The sequence below is a fragment of the Calonectris borealis genome, chromosome 3, assembly GCF_964195595.1.
Source record: "Calonectris borealis chromosome 3, bCalBor7.hap1.2, whole genome shotgun sequence".
NCBI classification, from domain to species: domain Eukaryota; kingdom Metazoa; phylum Chordata; class Aves; order Procellariiformes; family Procellariidae; genus Calonectris; species Calonectris borealis.
Window position 1 is genome coordinate 102,667,088 of NC_134314.1, and position 19,557 is coordinate 102,686,644.

General features: G+C 39.4%; 1 protein-coding gene across 1 annotated transcript in view; it reads left to right on the forward strand.

Moving 5' to 3' along the window:
* Window positions 1-19,557, forward strand: part of HHAT (hedgehog acyltransferase) — a 167,031-nt gene that overhangs the window by 73,179 nt on the left and 74,295 nt on the right. The window contains exon 10 of the mRNA XM_075146994.1: window positions 7,537-7,738. Coding sequence (XP_075003095.1) covers window positions 7,537-7,738 — 202 coding nt within the window. The remainder of the gene's footprint in view (window positions 1-7,536; window positions 7,739-19,557) is intronic.

The following is a 19,557-nucleotide window of genomic DNA, read 5'->3' on the forward strand; positions in this document are numbered from 1 at the left end:
AGCACTCCTCTGGGAGACAAGATATGTTGGTCTCCTTGGCAAAGAGCCTGACCTCTACCATTTTATAAGCAAAGAGTGACAGTGCTATTAATAGATCCCTCCTCCAGCCAGGTTTTCAAAGGAGTATAGCCTGGTCGCTCTGCTTCATGCTGAGCTTAGATATTATCAGCACATGGTAGGTGTATTGTGAGTAGCAGGAATGAATTGGGCCCCTGAGGGGAGTTAAGTTCAGAACAGCTTCAGGGACCTCTGCGAACTCCACATGGGAGGAGGTGCCTGTTTCCCGGCTCCATCAGCCAGCTGGGGACACAGCCCCCTCCCGCCCAGTAGCTGAGCTGTAGGCACTTAACTCTAGGCTGTTTTGGCAATAGCATATAGGTTCCTACCATCAGCAAAAAAGTTGGGGCCCTGGTTTGGACTTAGTGATTTAACCAGTCTTTTGGCTCTTTGGTCATCTGGAAGCTCTCCCATTTCCATTGCGATCAAAGGTAGTTGACTGATAGTTTTGCATTTGACTGCAGACAGGTGGTAGGCAGGGTTTCTTTCTTTCCTACATGTGACTAGGAGAAAACTAAACACAGCAGTCCATCAGTAATGAAACTTTTTCTATTAAAAGGAAGTATTATGATTTAGATTAAAATTTCATTTTAAATAAATGAATCTCTTTGAAAACATGAGCTTCCTTGGAAGAGTGAATTCAAAATGATTTGTTCAGTATTCCCCAGTTATCTGCCCTTTGACGTATGGACTTGACTTGGATCATTTTTGGTTTTGAATGCAAGGGAAGAAAAATAACATAAACACTTTTCAGTTTTTTAGTAGGAAACTGCACAGTCTTTGCTGGGAGACATGCTAACAACTGGAAAGTGAACCAAAATTCAGGTCATATTTGTAAAGCCAAGTGTTCTTGCATATGAATATTCTCATTAATGCTTTGTAACCCAAATGGACTTAATTTCTCATTAAACATTTTGGTGGTAATTTAACAAGGCTTGCCTGGAGCCAGCATTAGCTTAAATATTTTAAAGGGTCTGCATTTGTCAAGGTCTCTCTAAACATCGCATTAAGCTGGTGAGGTGAGAGAATCTTACAGAGTTTAAAAAGCTTTGCCAACACCCCAGCAAAATTATTAGACCATGTAAAAAAATTGAGTTTCACAGTAAGAACAAGGCTTACCTCTCCTAGTGGAAATTTTGCCAAATGGTATTCCAAATACCTCTGGTTATTTTTTTATTTCAGGTGCAAATATGGGGGGCTCAGCCTTCAAAGTCTTGTTTATAGGAGATGTTTCTGTAATTTAAAACAGATTTATTCATGTAGGACCCAGTCTTGCAAAGACTTACAGGTGTGCTTTACTTATGCGCTCTGCATAGTATTTCCATCCAAGTCAGTGAAAGCTTGAACTGACAAAGCAGGAATCGTAAGAGCTCACCCAGAAGTAAGAAATTTGCAGAACTGAGCCTGAAATCTTTTTATTATGCAGCAGAGAAAAAGTTTGAAATCAATGGTCTAAGGCCACAAAAAGAAAACACAGGATTAAAAATAAATAAATAAAGGAAGCCCAACCCTAGTTCTAGAGGGAATTCCCCTCTAGTTCTCACCCTATGTCCTGCCACACTTTTCATTTCAATCAAATCTCTTTTGTGGTGACAATCCTTGGGATAATTTTAGAAGCAAAATGAGCGGTAACTTGGCTATTAAGTTCATCCTCAAAATTGTTCAGGCTTACGTTGAGCATTGATTTCATAACTAATGATTAAAAACTTTTTATTCACTTAAAGGGTCAAATTCTCCAGGCATAATGCTGCTCCGATGAAACTTTGTGTACATGTCCACAAATGGACACCATGACTGTACAGAACCTCAAGCGATTTCTGTTGTTGGGATGCAAGATGGAAGGCTTTATTATTGCTTTTTTAATTTTTACTGTGTTGGCTATGTAACTGTCCAACTCAAAACAGTATGGTTAACCCTTGAATGCTTTGAAATTTAGAGAGGCATTGGAATTTTGAAACACAAAAAGCTCATAAATTAATTGTACTTACAAGAAGTTTGTTGTTACAAGCAAATTAACATTTTTTAAAAAATTACATTTCACCTGGTTCTGGATAAGACATTCCAAGACAATAGCTAAGGAGAGGGGAGGAAAAATCATGGATAGCATGCATCTTGCTGTATGGCCTTACTTCAGGAAGAAATTTAAGCACATGTTGAAGAAAGCCCCTGAACAGACAGCATTTAAAGAGGTACTTTACTTGCACTTACTTCAAGATTTAAATATGTTTAAAATTACATGAGGTAAGAGCAGTGTATCGAGGCCTCAAGGAATAAAAGCCCTTCACAGTGATTCTTAACTGGTTGCAAATGCTCTTAGTGATTTTCTAAAGTTATCAGAATAAAAAGTTTATAACGTAGATGTCATGGAAAGAAAAGAAACAATGTGTTTTCCAAGGGAATGATTGTCAGATCTCTTACGATTGTGCTGTAGATTACCACTTCAAGAAAACTAACAAAATGGTTATTGGATTTAAAAATTATTCTCTGTAAGTAAATGTCACTTTCAAATACCTCAGCTATTATGTTTGTGTTTGCATTGCTTTAGGGATTTAAATGGTTCCATTTACATATTTTAGCCAATTCTCTAATGTTCATTTCGTGAGTTAAAATTAAGATAGGTTGTGTAAATGGAACAGCTTGCTGGCTGAAGATAAGCTGATTTAAGCTACTGTAAGTGGGACTAAAAGTAAGGCACTTGGTGAAGACGCATACACAGTTATGCATTGTTTGTGCAAGTAACATGTTTAATAGCATCTAAGTTTTAGTTTGAAAACAAAACAGTCTATGGAAATACGGTAAAGACTGACAGCACTTTGCGTTGGGAGGGGAAGGCTAAGAATGTATGATTAGTCGTGTCAGGTGTGTGTTCAAATAATTTTTACTATATAATGTTCTCTCAATGTTTATTTGTATTTATGTGCCTCAAATCCCCCCCAGATGTTTTGAGATATTTAATCTACACAGAGTTCTCTTCCCCCTTCTCTTCTCTCCATCTAATATGCACAACTTTTTCTTCTGACAGCGTGAAGTGCCTTTCCTTGTTGTCATTAAGAGAGGTCTAGCTAGTCTAGGAATGGTTGGCAAAGCCTGCCACTCGTGTGGCATTCACGAGTTCCTCTTTGACAGCCTGCCTAGAAATCTTCTCTGTTCTTTCACCTTCAAATTTCACCTTTGAAGTTTTGGCAGGGATTGACTTTTGATCCCCTAAGTTGATGTTTTATTTTTAAATACAACCTAGCCTGCATTTTTTGATACTAAGCATCTTCCACAGTCTAATCCTCCTGTCTGTAATTTTCATGGTTCTTAAAGGGGACCAGCATTACCCATCCCTCTAAAATAACCTGGAGGGACATGACCAATTACCATCCTCAAATCTGCTTGCCTTAACATTCTTTTCTCTTTGCAAAATACTTTGTTGCTTTCCTTCATTTATCTGTCTTTGGCTCATTGACCACCAAATAACTGTTGAGTTTTCTTTTTCTGTGAGTATGTGAATTAAGGTAAAGTTGTTGCGCATTCTCACCACGTTTTTCAGCTAAGTCTGCCTTCCTTACACATCTACGGTAAACGTGTAATCTGCTTATGAGCTGTTAAAAAATTCTGCTACGAGGGTGTTCCTTTGAATTGTGTTCGTCTGCCATGAGGACCCATGATTACTTTTACGTGCTAATAGTCCCTGAACCGAGGGTTTTGAGCTTCTCGGTGGATTTTGTGTGATTAGAGATGGAAATAGTCTTAAAAACTGTGTGGAACCTTAAAATGAGATATCTATGTTAATGCTATTCCGCATATGGCGCAGCGGATCAGCACGCTCTACAGCAACCTCTCTGTGTAAACCCTGAGTTCCTAATCGCAGTACAGTAGATGGAAGGTAGACGGGTAGTATTGATAAGAAGGAAAAAAGTTGGGAAGTATGCAGATATGTAAGACATCAAATTGTAGTAGCCATTGCCCCTTAATCTCTCTCTCCCTGCCTCCCTCCTTCCCTCCTCACGGATTTTGTTAGGGAACTGGAGGACAGAACAACTTTCCTAATGCACTGTAAGAGGCTCCTTTTCTTCCCCAATCCACTGGGTGGAAGTGAGCGAGGGGCTGTGTGGGGCTTAGCTGCTGGCTGGATTTAAACCACAACAAATTGTTAGTTACAAAGTGTGTGTTGTGTCATAAATGATAATACAGAAGTACCGTGTTTCTTCTATCTTGTGGCTTAATAATACTATTCACTGGTTTATTCTCCCCCACACATTAGTGTAAATACAGCTTTCTGTGATCAAATTAGTACTTTTCTGTGTAAACACACAGGGAAGGTATTGAGAAATTAGATTCTAAACTACCACAATGCTTAAAAATAAGCAAAATGCATTTTTATAATGACAAGGGCTCTGCAGTGGCTTTTTTGCAAGACAATTTTGGTTATATCAGAGAGCATAAAGTGGCTGGCACGGAGCCAGGAGCTGGCCCTGGCTGCATGCCTTCTGAGTTGCCTATTGCTTATACGCAGGCCTGCCAATGTAAGAGTGTAAGCACAAGAACATGGTGTGGATATGATGTGCATGGGTGATGAGGTAGCAAATACTTTTTTCCTAATATGTTCTGTAACATAATAATGGATTTTTCATGAATTTTTCTGTGTAAAAAACACAGGAACATACAGAATTGCTCTTCACGCTGCTTGAGAGAAATGACTCAACATCCATCAGTCCTTTATACCCACTTTAAAATTGCCAGTGGGAATGCCCTGGCAAGGGAAGGCAAGACCGCGCAGTCTGAGGGCGGTTAGTGCCCTTGTGACAAAAAATGGCAGCCAGCCTTCGTTCTATTTTCTTATGGTAGCTAGCAGGTAAGGAGAGAGGCGTTGCTTTCTGCTTTGCATTTCTCCTCTGGGCAAGGAGGCAGACTCTCCACAGGACCGGAGGGGAAGGTGGAAGTGTTAGTAAGGATTACGTGACTCCTTTTGGCTTCTGTCCTTCTTCAGGCACGTCTTCACAAAGATAGCGCAAACGAATTTTCAGTTGCACAATTGCCATGGGCCTCGCTGGGAGCTAAAACTTGACTGACCTTGAACATTCATCAGAATTATGAATTATTGCTGCTCAATTATCTAGCTGCTGTTGTTAAACACTAAAAATCAGAAAATAGCCTATTTTTCTCTGCACAGTAATCTGAAAGCCATTCAGGCCAACCTAAACTGAGCTGCGCTTGCAAATGAACAAGCTGGTGCTGCTGGGCCGTTCCTGTCGATGCCAGTGCCAGCAGAGGCTGCCTGTGCTGACAAGATGGCTGGTGCCTACACAACAGCTCTGTCACCGTGCAGGGAAAGGGACTGTATGGAAACCCAGAGCTACTTCTGCAGTAAAAGCTACCTTTTGTGTCATGGATTTAACCCAGGACCCTATGAGGTCAGCAGAAAGGTTTCCTTAGGGCTTAGAGTAAGGTCTCCGTCACAGAGATGTGTCTCTTCGATGGTGTCTGGGTTACTTTTAAGTGCTGTGTTTCAGTAAATGTACGAGAGAGAGTGAGCTTTGCTGAGAGTGGCAGGGCCGGCAATGTCCTGTTTCGGGCTCCTCTGGGTGAAACTCTGCGAAACTGCTGTGCTTGCAGGGCCGCAGGGGCATGGAGGTGCTTCTCTCAGGGTTGCGGTTTCTCGGCTGCAGAGCGGAGCTGCCAGCCCTCCTCCAGCCAGCCTGCGAGGGGAACTGGTAATGAGAATGGACCCTGCCTAAAAAATAATCAGCTTTTAAAAAGGGAGAGGCAAGGTATTGGGAAAGTATGTCCTAAGAGGGGATGCGGTGCTTTGGTCTTTCATTTCTGTAGTCCCTTGCATAAAAGGAATTTGTCCAAAGCAGCGGGGTCTGTGGCTGTGCTCCCTTCACCCTCCGAGCCAGAGCCCTGCAGGGCATCCCCCTGGTTACAGACCACTGAGACGTACCTCTCTGCCATGAGACTAATTGGTTGCAATTGCAAGTGTCTATTATTGCCACACTCTTTCTTTATATATGTGATGAGAAAAGACTAGACCCAAGAAAAACATAGGGAGGAGAGAGAGAAGAAAAACTCAACATGAATAAAAACTATTGATATAATTTCTATTTATTTTCATATGCTTAGTAAAAAGCACACTTACACTGAAAATCATTATAAATGTAATCAGATGTTCCCTGTAGCAGGTTGAAGTAAAAAAGGTATATTGATGTTATGCTTAGAGAGAATTTGGAGCATTTGACAGTTGTTTTTTAGTGACGTTTCTGTTTACCTTTTAATTACTCTCATCACTTTATCCCATTACTGTATTTTCTTACTTCCTAAGATGAGGAATGAAGCACTATGTTAATTTCCCTTTAAAATTTTTAAGCTAGTATTTATCTCTGAATGTAAAAACTGATAATGAGAGATAAAAATTTCACTACAAAAAATTTCCTTTAATTATCTTAGCAAGTAGGAATAGTCTCAAATATGAGGACAGTGCGTCATGCCGAAGGAATGACAGCTGAGGAGAACTGTCACCGACAGTTCTCATATACCGCATCTCCTCGCCGGTACCCATGAGCTGGATGGTGACTCTGTTGCCTGATGAGCTTCTTCAAAGTGTTGACAGAAATATGTGACTTTTTCAGATAAAGGCTAGCCAGTGGCCATGCCTGACTCAGAAAGTGCCAGGAATGGATGTAGCTCTCTAGGCAGGAAGGAAGTGAAGTGACCCAGAAAACAATGTCAGCTTTCAGAATCCCGTTGCTTCTGGTATTTTTTCTGAACGAGCACTGCTTTTTGGACACTTATAAGCATCAATGGAAGACGAAGGTTCTGACTCTGGATTCAGTTTAAATACAGAATATAATTGCATGCAGGTGCTTCATATAGGTTTTGGGGGATTTTTTGGTGAATGTCCTGTGAAGGTCATTAGGCAGACATGATCCTGAGAATATAATACGAGAACCAGATAGGATATATTTTCAGTTCGTATAATTTTTAATGAATTATTTAAAAGAAAGAAATTATAAGCTTTTAAAAATAAAACATGTTTGCATGTGTCTACATTTCAGACAAATGGAAAACATTCTATGGATTATGACTTTATATAATGTTTTAAATTTTTTTGTTAAGAGTCTTATAATTTAAATTCACATGAAGATTACATGCACTTTCTGTGTATATAAGTTGACTTACAACTACTGCAGTTTAAAAAACCTGAACATTTGTCTTTTGCAATTTTGAGAATATAGTTTATGCTATACATTTGCCTAATGCAGAGTTCCCATGACCACAAAATTGTCTTTTTGCCAAATGGTATATGCATATATTTCATGAAGTGGTCTACATCTTTGCAGAAACTAGGGCAAGCTCTGTAAATAGAGAATGTCAGGTAATTATTCAAATTCTTTTTTTATGCTACAAAATAACAAATTTGTTCTATAGTGGATGTTTTTCTGAGATTTCTGTGAAATCTCCAATAATGTTGCTTATCTGTCATTTCACCTACAGGTACATTTATGTTCCGATGGGAGGATCTCAGTCCAGTCTGCTGGGAACACTCTTTTCCACAGCCCTCACTTTTGCCTTTGTAAGCTATTGGCATGGAGGACAGAGTTATCTGTGGTACTGGGGCGTACTTAATTGGCTTGGAGTAATTGTGGAAAATAGCATCAAGAGGATACTTTCTATTTCACTTATTCAAGATTTAATTGTAAGTTGGATCTCTCTTCATTTCATGTTCTTGTTTCCTGGCTCCATGCTCATCTGAAGTTCCTGGTTACTAGTTTGGTTTAATCTAGATTAAAAGTCGTGGATAACAGATAAAAGAGTTAGCATTCCCTTGCCCACCCTCCAGTATTTGAGGTAAGCCATATAAATAGAATTTTGCAAAGTATCAGCAAAGCAAACACTGAAATATGCATGGTCTTAAAAGCTTCCTCTGCAGTCCTAGAGTAAGCAATTGCTTGTCACGTTGTATATGGCTGAAAGAGGCCAGTTTTAGCATTTGTATTCTGATTTCACTCAGGATAGCCTTAAAATATTCATCTTCACTAAAATTAGGAGTGTATATTTCTAACCATGTGTTTCCTGGGCAAATGCGTGTGTGGCAGCTGCTTGCATCTGGGAACAAGCTTACACTGGGAAATCTTGTGTCACTAAAGAGCCAAGTAAAGAAAATATTATTTTGCTTTGAAGACCTCTTTTCACTTTGCTTATACTCTTGACCTTCATGCTGTCATTTCCAAAGGACAAAATTGTCTTTGACATGCAATCATATGCAAAAAGCACTATTTTAATTTTGATGGTGTCGTGGTTCAGCCCCAGCTGGCAGCTAAGCACCCCACAGCCGCTCACTCACTCCCCACTGGTGGGATGGGGGAAAGAATCGGAAAGGTAAAAGTGAGAAAACTCATGGGTTGAGATAAAGACAGTTTAATAAGTAATGCAAAAGCTGTGCACGCAAGGAAAGCAAACCAAGGAATTCATTCACCACTTCCCATCGGCAGGCAGGTGTTCAGCCACCTCCAGGAAAGCAGGGCTCCATCACTTGTAATGGTTACTTGGGAAGACAAACGCCATCACTCCGAACGTCCCCCCCTTCCTCCTTCTTCCTCCAGCTTTATATGCTGAGCATGACGTCATATGGTATGGAATATCCCTTTGGCCAGTTGGGTCAGCTGTCCTCGCTGTGCTCCCTCCCAGCTTCTTCTGCGCCTGGCAGAGCATTGGAAGCTGAAAAGTCCTTGACGAGTGTAAACACTACTTAGCAATAACTAAAACATCAGCGTGTTATCAACATTATTCTCATACTAAATCCAAAATACAGCACTATACCAACTACTAGGAAGAAAATTAACTCTATCCCAGCTGAAACCAGGACAGATGGTCATTTTAGTCTGCAGGTTTGCTCACTCTTAAATCACAGATCTTCTAATAACTGTTTGTAAGAATAAATAATTCCTAAGTCTTGCTTTGTTAGTAGTGATAAGTGCACAGAATTCGTACTCCTATATAATGTGGTGGTGGTGACTCGCTCTGCAGCCTGACGAAGTCCTGACACTCAAGTAATTATGCTTGTTCTCCATCCCACCCATGTCAATTTTCCCTATTGTGGCATCCCATATGTGGCAGCTGATACAGCTAAGTAATTTAGTAGCCAATAACAGCCAGTGCTACCTTATATCATCCAACTGTCCATCACTGTGAATTCAGTGACAGTCTGGAAGCAGCTTTTTTCCTTCCTAGAGAATGAGTTTATCAGATCCATTAATCCTCCCTCTAGGGTGAAACTGAGCTTCACCATCTGCATACATTTGTCTCTGGACTGGAAGACAACATAGGTTTTTAGGCATCCAGCTGTATGAGGAAATATAAGTGTAGGGCCTTTTTGTATTTGATGTCACTGTATTAGAAATTTTAAAAGAACTCTTAAGGAATTAAGTGCTTAAATACCATAGAAATGATAAGGATGTGGCATTATGAAGGTGGGGTTATATGTGTTGGATTAATTTCTAACACATAGTTCTAATTATAGTTCTTTTTTGTATACATTAACTCCCTAACAATGAACCAAGTGCATTTTACCCCTTTCCTCCCCTTTGTTTTCATCCAGTGTTTTTAAAGGCCTGTCCAATGTCTTCCATGTCTCCCTTGTTTTCCATTTCTGTTTGGAAACGTGGCTGTAGACCTTCCTTAAAGACACTTTCACATCTTTCCCTGAAATATTTCTGAAGCTAACATTTTTAATATGAATAGTTTTGGCATCTGAATTAGTGCCTTAGGCAGATCTTGCTGTATTTGGTTGTGGCTGAGTCGTGCTTTGCCTTGTGCCTTGAAGGTTTCTCTACAACAACATGAGCTACAGTTTTTGCAAACTACCCCTCATTGCATTCTCCTCACTCTTTTAACAAACTCCCATTTTCTTCTTGAACGCTGAGACTGGAGAGCAGATGAGTAGTTGGACTTTGACCCTTCCTTATCAAGAGGTGGAGTGATGCCATATCCTCTAAGAAGTATCATGTCTAAAATGAGCTGCAAATTCCCTAATGCCCTGTATAAATTTCCTTTTTTCCCTTGTAATCTGGCTTTTGTAAGCATTCCTATAACTCTATCTCAGCGAGAGGTGTGCTGCAAGCCCAGTCACTGTGGCGTTGAGAACCCCGATCTGGAGGATGGATTTTTCACTTAAATTTCATCTGCTGACAATCTGAAATCCTTTGCTTTCTTGTGCTTCACTCACTTGCTGTGTTGGCTCTTGAAGGCTATTTTTGAAAAGGAAAGTTTATTTTTGTCCCCAGAATAGCAGATGAGTTTCTGAAAAAATACAAAGCACAGGTTAATGCTTTTTTTAACCCATTCTATTTACCAAACCTCCTCATATATTGTTGTTAAAGTTGAGTTACATAATTCAGTTGAGCAGGTGGTGTTTAATTAGTAAAACATTAAAAAAAAATCTTGAAGAATAAGTTGAATTTTAGTTCTGCTCTGTTTTTTAAATTGAATTGATCACAAAGAATAACAATTATATCAAAACTGCTTCCCTTTTTTCCCCACTATATTGTCTCACTTCTCTTGCAAAAGGAAGATTTAGAAATCTAAATAAAGCACATTTGAGTCTCGTCCTTCACTGAATCCTTGTGCTGACTAAGAATATATATAAAAAGAATTGGACCCGATATTTATGCAGATTTTAGGGTAGTTCAAATCTCAGCACTTGAAACCGAGCACAATATGGGTAAAGAACACTTTTGTAGCAGTCTGACAAGTTTTAAATGTCATCTCAGGCATATTGAACTAGAATGAACAAAGAAGCACGGGCATTATTTGTGAGAAGTAAAATCAGCATATAAACAAATATTTACTGAAAACGGTACATTTCCTGACCCAAAAAATTGCATCTGAAACTTTTCATTTGTACTGGTTGCAAACCAGTACATGGCTTCCTGATTTCAGCTGATTTCAGCTGATGCTCCTTCTTATATACTTCTCAGCTTACACTGCTCTGAACTTTCATGTTTCAGTGAGTTGTGTTGTGAGAAGTTATCTATGTATCTTTTTTGTCCCCTAGAGATTATTTGTTAGATACCAATAAATTAGAGCTGAATGAAGTAATATTGTCTTTTCATTAAAACATTGTATATAGAACAACAATAAATGCTATGCGTCAAAAGCTAGGGCATATCTGGGAACTTTATATTAAACTGGAGAAGTTTCATTGTGTTTTTATCAGTTCTTTTTTTTCACTTTTTCAGGAGGTATTTAGACCCGTACTGAGCAAAGTAGTGCTTTGTTTCACTGATTCTGTATTAAATTCTTACAGATGAACAGAGATTCCAGTAGTAAGTTGTTTGAAATCAATGACAGAATTTGTATTGACTTTTAATAAATAACGTGTCAGATTTCTGAAGGAAAATGCTAATGGCTATCATTCTTCCAGTGATATAATTTTTTTTCTTTCTCCTTTTTCCTTAAGGAAAACAAGATACAGATCTATACAAGAAATTAGATCTTGGTATAAAAATAGATCTAGAGTGATTTAAACCTTAGAATAGCTGACAACATCTTTAAATGAATGGATTTTTTAAAAAGAAATATTTGGAAATCACCCAAAAGAAGATGTAGCAAAGGGGGTGAAGTTGGCAGATCATTAAAATTAATGTTTTAATCTCAATTGAAACAGCAACATTTATCTCCTTAGTTCTTTCGTAAAGTGAGAACATGTCATTCAGTCTAGTAAGAATTTTTTAAATTGAGACATAAATATATCTCTTCTAAAAATCATGCTATGATGAATTTCTATTTTAATATCTTATTTCTAGCTTTATTTAGTAAGAAACTAAATACACGATAAACAATTCAATTTGAGAAACCAACTAATTTTAAGCATGGCTTATTTTAAAGTAATTTGTACTATCCTTATAAGTGTTTTGTGTTTTTAAAGCATAAAATACTTTGATTTCTACTTTTTGATTTATGGCTGTAACGAGGTGCGCTAATTAAGTCCGTTTCAGTACACTGTAATTAGCTTCCCAACCCCCCTTTGCAAAAGGGGAAATATTTTGTATGAAGTCTGTGTTTTTGGTTAGTGTGTTAGATTTTTTTTCCCCCAGAAGAATGAACTCCATACGTTTGTCTCTATAGTTAAAATATCACCGTTGTTTTGGGTACCAGAGATGTGGTCAATGACAATTGGCATCCTCAGCTTCGCAGAGATGATAGAATTTTAGATGTCTTTCAAAACGTTGGGTGTGGTGAGGGTTTTTTGTCTATTTTTTTCTCTGTTTAATTTTGTTTGCCCTGTTTGTTCTCCTAGGTGCTTTAAAATTTCTGCAGTTATTCCTAATAAGTTATGCAATGATCCTGCAGACAGCTGGTGTGGAGCATGGAAAGGTGCTGATGGGGCTGTGGTTCAACAGGGAATTAAGCTGATCTAACAGCTCGCTGCTATTGAAGGGGGAAAGATTTAATTTCCCTTTCCTCCCTTCCTTGCAGTCTCACCACTTCCTCCTCTGCACACCTTTCTGCTGGAATCTTTGCGGAGCGGACCTAGCTCTTTACCCCAGCAGAAAGCTTTACTTCTGTTGTGGTTTAATCTGGCAGGCAGATTAATCTGGTTATTTTATTGCTAGGTGATTTGTCTCATGGAGAGGAATCTGAAAAGCACTCCAAAGCAGTACAATGTAAGAGACAAAAGCCGAGGAAAGGAAGTGGAAGAGGAGGAGCTCAAGTACTTGGAACCTCCCCCTTGCAAACGTACATAAGCAGTACGGTGTAGTAGGCTGAGCGTCCGTATTTAAAAGTCAGTGGGACAAAGAAACCAATTGGGTTCTGCTGCAGTAATTACTCAGCCCTATGTTAGGGCCCAAATTCAGCCTAGCCAAGATAAAAATTCCTGTGAATTTCGCAAGCATGTTGCGAACGTATAACTATCTCCTTTAATGATAGGATTTCTTTTTGCAAGTATAACTCACTTTAAACTGCCGTGAGATAACTGTAAAGCTTCCTTCTGCAGCTGGCTGAGGCAAGATCTGACCAAACATTAGGAACTCATTCAAGGGAAGTATGTTTGACCACCTTGCAAGATTAGATCTTTAATAAGATCTGTGTAATAAATAAAGACCCTTCTCAGTTGTTCTTCAGCACACACTAAGCTTTGATCTTTATTTTGCTTCATTTGGTGGAAAGAGTATATCGCTGGTTTACTAATGTCAAGCCTGTCTGGCTTTTTCTTTTTTACTAATAGTTTTGTATAATTCATACATACTTTCACTGCAACGCGCTGATTCAATCAAGTGGCAAGCATTGCAAATGATACTTTCTTCATAACCTTTTTATGTGCTTGCTGTAGACTTCTGTTGAGTTTGTCACTTCACTCTCTGAGAATCTGTAAGAAGGTAAAGTGGGATAGTTGAACAAAGTCCCTTAATCAGACTTGTATTCTGTAGTGTAGAATTGGTTTTTGAGATGCAGGTATCACCCATAACGTCAAAACCGAGACCAGTGGATGGGGCTTACCCCACACCCCCCACACCCCACCACAACCTTGAGTTCAGCTGTATCATTGCTTTAACCAGAAATCTCTAATATCCAAAGATTTTGACTCAAAATCAGTGGAAACTCCTTTCCCTAGACGTGAACATTAGCCAGGGCAGACTTGTGACAACTGGTCTCTGTATGGTACCTAGAAGCAGCAAGCTGAGTTATCGAGGTGCTGTTTTGTACTCAGCTGCTGGATGACCATCAAGGGTGAATATGGGCTGGCTGATGCATCCTAGGTTTTTTCCACTGAACTTTTAGCTTTGCCAACAATAATTCTAGGTCAAGTAATTCTTGCCACATTTCTGCTTTTGCTTGTCTTTATTTTTTTCTCTCTTCTCCACCCTCTTGTTGTAAGGGTTCATTTGTCTTCATGGAAGTGGATCCCAAAACATTTTGAGAGCCCTGCTAAAAATGCACATGCACAGACACACACTTGCACTCTGACTCTGGTTTTCTTTACTGAGGGAACTTCTTGCCTCAGACTCAGTAACAAAGACTGAAAATCTAGTAGGTGTTGTTTTGTGTGAGGGACAAGCATATGCGATACGATATAAGCTTTTATACAGCGAATGACCAAAGTGGCTGCAGTAAGACTTCAGAGATAACATTCTATCATTTCCTACCTTTTGAGTACAAGCATCCATTTTTTTTTGTCAAATCTGTGCAAGAAATATTATTTTTGATGCCAGCAGTGGAGAAACTGTTGTGATTTTCCATCTGTCTTTAACCAGATGATTGCCGCTCTGCTTCAGACCACAATGTCAGCTGGGAAGCCCCTTGCGTAGCTGCTCAGTTGCCATAACAAAAAATTGTTTCTCTCACCTACCAGCATTATTTACTACTTCTTCTGTTTTGGAGACATCAGGCAGTTTTCTGGTGCTCAGGCCATAATGCAGTTTGAAAAGCAAGTAAATCACGCTACAGGGTGAAAACAAGGCAGAGTATGCTGGTTATGCGCTTCTCTGTTACTGTTACATGGCTACAACCTCCCTATGTTGTTCACCTCAAAAATTAGTCCAGACAATACATGTCAGCAGTTATGGAAATACAAGTTAAAGTACTGAAGAGCGCTTGCACTCTTGGCTTTCTGCTGTGCCTTGAGCTACAGAAACTTGCCACAGGGAAAGTATTTGATGAGAGTGTCTATCAGATGTCTCCATGGGGATTATTACTGTATATTACTTATTTGTTAACAGTTTCACAGTGGCAGTATGGGAGGGCCATAAGGGCAGGACCAAAATGCAGCACTAATGATTGGTGAAGTTAGATCCTTTCCCAGTTTGATTACAATTTAAATGGTAAAAACATTAATATGTGGATGAGGGAACTGAGAGAACCAGAAGACCAAAAATAAGAATGTCAAGGACCTGGACACAGAGGAGAGTGCATGGCTCTCTTGACCCATCTTCCTTGGTGAGAGCTGAGGCACGTTTACAGGAATATGTACGCTGCCATTACTTGGTTAAATTCCCTGCTTTAAACATAAAACAGAAAAGAGGATGGTGCATTTCAATGCTGTTCATTTCACACTTTTCACGAGCTGTCACTTTTTAAAAAAAAAAATGTTTGGGCAGGTTCTTTGAGGGTGAAGAGTAAGTGTAGGAGCAAGTACAGAAATTTACTTCTGTGTATGTCAAACTTTCACACATGCATCTGTAACTGTAGTGCATACATACGAGCTGGTAGGAGGCTTTCTTCAAACAGAAGGGGGGGTTGGCTGTTTGCTGAGAGGTGCTATAAATGTAGATCTTTTGGAAAATCTAAAAATGAACTGGTGCTAGTGCAAGACAGCGTTTTGTTGAGTGAATGTTTAGAAAGACTTCAATAGAGAAGATGAGTATCTTCTCAAATACTATATATAGCATTTATTCCTAAATTCAGAAACAAGTTCTATTTGTGAAAATAGATCTTAACTGACAGCTGCTTGATTTTAATTGTGTGGTCCTCTTTTTATAGGAGCAATGTAGGGAATTACAGGTCATTTGCATCATCCTGTCTCTTGGAAAAGATTGTCAGTTCCCGCCTTCATGTGTTGAACCTTCCAGGAGCTAATTTTTACCTTTGCTTTGGAAGGAAAGTATATACCTTGGAAAAAAACAGGAGATGACCTCAGGCCACAGTGCAGCTGGGGGAGAAGGGAGGGAACAACTGCAAGCAAAATAAAATGCTAGAAAAATAAAGCAAAGTAAAGTAAATGGGACTGGTTCTGGATTAGAGCTAGATAAAGAACAGAGCAAACAGGAATGATTGCCATGATTACTGAAGGGTACAGTATATGTTGATAGGAAATTAAATTTATTCTTCCATTTGGTGTGGCAGTTGTTTATGGATAAGATCTGGTAGCCCATCTTGTTCACTTTCCGCTTGCAGGCTTGCTCCTTATCTTGTTACTGCTATAGCTCTGGGGATTCCACGGTTTCTTTTGGATTATTTCATAAATGGGTATTTTGCATGTGTATTCAACCAGAATTCTTTATTTTCTGTTCTGTTGTGCAGTCTCTACTCTTACCCCATTCAACATCTGTCCTTCAGCTTCAGAGTGCAGGAGTAGATATTATATTGACATATCAGCCTCTCATCAGCTGCCTTCCCCTTGCTCCTGCTGCTCTTCGAGCCTAACTTCTACCAACATTAATGAGCGTATGTAGTCCCTCCCTTCGTTTCTGCAGTCTCCCAAACACACTTTTGTCAGTATTACTCATTGACAATGTGTATTAACAAACATTTTTAGAAGTTGCCCCACTGCTTGGACCCAACCCATCTTCATTTCTACTGCTCACTTTAAAAATTAAATAAATTGACATTCTGTTTGGCAGAGCTTTGTCACAATTTTCAGCCTTTCCTCCGTCCCATCTGCTCCCCCAGCTGCTCAGTCACACCCTGCCCTCCATTTTCAGTGCGCCTAACTGCAGATAGATAAAATAGCCGGTAACTGTTAGTCAGGATGTGTCGCTTCCCTTCCCACCGTCCCATCTGCTCCTCGCTCTCTTTCAGCTTTTCACCCATGCTCTTGTTTTTATGCTGTCCCGTTATTTTTGGCAAATGGCTGCATTGCGGATGACCCAGATTCAAGGAATGCATTGAGGTCTTCACTCTTGTGGTCATGGGGTGATTACCAGGGTTCAGAGATAGACATTGAAGAGTTGACCCATCGTTTATCTAAGAACATTTTCTAAAAGAAAGCACTTAGAAGTGCTTTTAAGATTGACTGGGTAGTCTCTGTTGCCTCTGTAAAGTAGTAAACAAATTTGGGCCTTACTTCAGTTGTGATGCAATGGGGGGTGAAAACCGAAGTTCAGATCCTTAAATTGCACTGGTAAAAAGAACCCCAGCAAGCGATTTAATTTTTTTTCCAAGCATTTTCCTGATAAGCGTAATGGCACCACCTGTGCCCCTCCTGTACTGCAGCAACTTTACCCACAGACATTTTACCCATCCGTCCCCTCCCCTCAATCCTTGCAAACCCTATATAAGAGACCATTGCAAAGAATATTTCATTTAGTTTTTGTGACGTAAATATGAGTCAACATTAAATTAGCTTTTAAGCATTGCTTCTCTAGTAAAAACCTTCAGGAAATTGAAAGGATGGAGCTTTAATAACCATAGGAAGTACACTTACTCCCCTCTCATACACTAGGAGAGGCAGTGAAAGATAATGCAGGACTAGATGTTATATTCATGGTAGTTAATTTGCTTGATTTCTTCAACACAACAAATAGTGTAGTTTGTGTATCTTACTTTAAAATTGTTATGGATAAGTTGGCTGATAGGTTTAAGTGGGAGAGGATGAAATCTGTAGAACAGATAGTAATTAAATATTACATGTTTAAAAAAGACAACTCTTCTAAAAATTTTACTAGATTATTTTGACCCTTTAAAAACCAAAGGCAGATGAAAATAGAATAATGTAATCTGTAGTGTTGCAGTTTGTAGCAGCAAGCACATGTTTCATGTCACTCTGGCCATAGTATCTGACAGTCTTATTTCACGGTGCATATGTTCCCATAAGAAATATTCAACTGCTTCTCTAATTTTACCATACGCTCTTATTTTGCCATGTGCTTGGATTATCAAGTCTCTGGAAGGGTAGTTCAAAAAGAAATAAATGTTGTGAATCTCTGTTTTACTCCGTGAAGATGGACGGTTGTTTAAATTGCAGCAAATTTAATTCCCTTACATGGGACTTGTTAAAGTATTTTTAGTATGAGCAAGCCTGATAACATCACTAACTTTATGTAGAAGTTTTCTTTAATCTGTCCCAGAGCAGCTATATAAATGAGATGCGTTGCGAATGCAGCATGCATAGATTTTTTCCATCTTCTGAGCACTTGCCAAGAAGTAACCAGCTAATGTCTGTCAGACGAGGCTTCTGGCCACATGTCATCCTGTCGTCAGGTTGGATTTTCAGTGTGGTGGAGAACATGCACCCCAGTTCCCGAGCCCTCCCTAAAACAGCGTGATGCATGTGACCTGCTCCCAGAGCAAGCTACTGCAAATGGATTCAACAGCCCGCTGAATAACGAGCATTTGGGACATGTCAAATCACCATGGTGCCACCACTGTTGCTAGAAAAAGTTTAAGAATGGTTGCTGTAGGAAGTTGTAGGATTGGGTCCCTCATAAAATACTGGGGGATTTATTTCTGTAAAAGAAGACTTCAGTGTGGTATTTTGTATAGGACTGCCTGGTTTTGACTGCTGTACAGAATTCGGTCTTGGATGTCTCCTCAACTTCCACATGGGCGGGTGAATGACTTACTCTGGTCAGTATTCCCCAAAGTATTTTGTCTGTTGTTGGCTAGCTATGAGATGTAAATGCATTTAGGAAAAACACTTCTGGACCCTCAATTTAATCTCTCTATGCCATTCAGTAATATCATTGTACACAGTCCTGTAAATCAGTGAAAATGCAAATTTATCGTTGATCAGCTCTCACTCACCTTAGAGAGAAGTTCTTTTAAATGATGCTCTGCTGTCTGAAGCCACTTCTCCTGCCATGTTTGTTTGGTTTGCACTCATAGTGGTGTAATTACCGTGCAAAGCAAATGAAATGAGTATTTTCTCTCACATGCTCTCTGACTTCAAAATTCTACCGTGTCCTTTAACTTGACTTTTAATTCTAACCTAAATGATCTACTCTGGTGCATGTTGTCCTTCATAAGCTATCTTTATCAAGAAACAACCATTATACAAGCTTCCTATTTCTGGCTTGGTTTTCACTTAGAGGCTAAATGTGACACGTGTGTCTAACTGAAACTGGATTTAGGAATGGGAATGTTTGGACCGTGCAAATGCTTTTCATACGTGTTTTCTTCCACCCCTCTCAAACACATACACAGATTTACTTTCCAAGGTACATGATAGTATCATTTATTTTTGTAAGATGACTGAGAAGGCCCAGTTTAGAGAGGTCTAATGGTAGCCAGTTTTGTTAGAGCCAACAATGTGCAGAGAGAGGTTTTTCCCAACATCTGGCAAAAATGTCTGAGGCTGATCTTCATTTACAGCAGGAATTGGATTGGAATAATAACCCAAACTCCATTCAGTTCCAGGAAAGGTGGCCTGAGCCAGTCTTTGTAAGTCACCTCCTATGTCATGCTGCATGCCTTTGGACGGAGTATCTTGATAATATGTCTATTTTTTTGTGTAGTTTAAATGCTACAGTCCATTTATTTCACAGTGGTTGGGGAGGTGGGGATGGTGATGATTACTAAAAGTAAAGTATGATGAAGTATTGATGTGAGATTACAAGTAAGATGGAGCATTGAGGAAGGATGCAAATACAAGGGTTTCAGCCAGGCAGCCACGGCTTCATTGTCATTTTAACCCTAGGTTCTCTTTCACCACTCTATCTTCTGGTCTTATTTCCACCAGGAAAAGAGGAGAGAGAAAGAGACAGCAGTAAAATCCCAAGAAACGCCACAAATCCGTAGCAGCTGCTTGTATGGAACATGTTCTTAAAAGCATTAAATAGCATAATGGAGAGTTGTGGG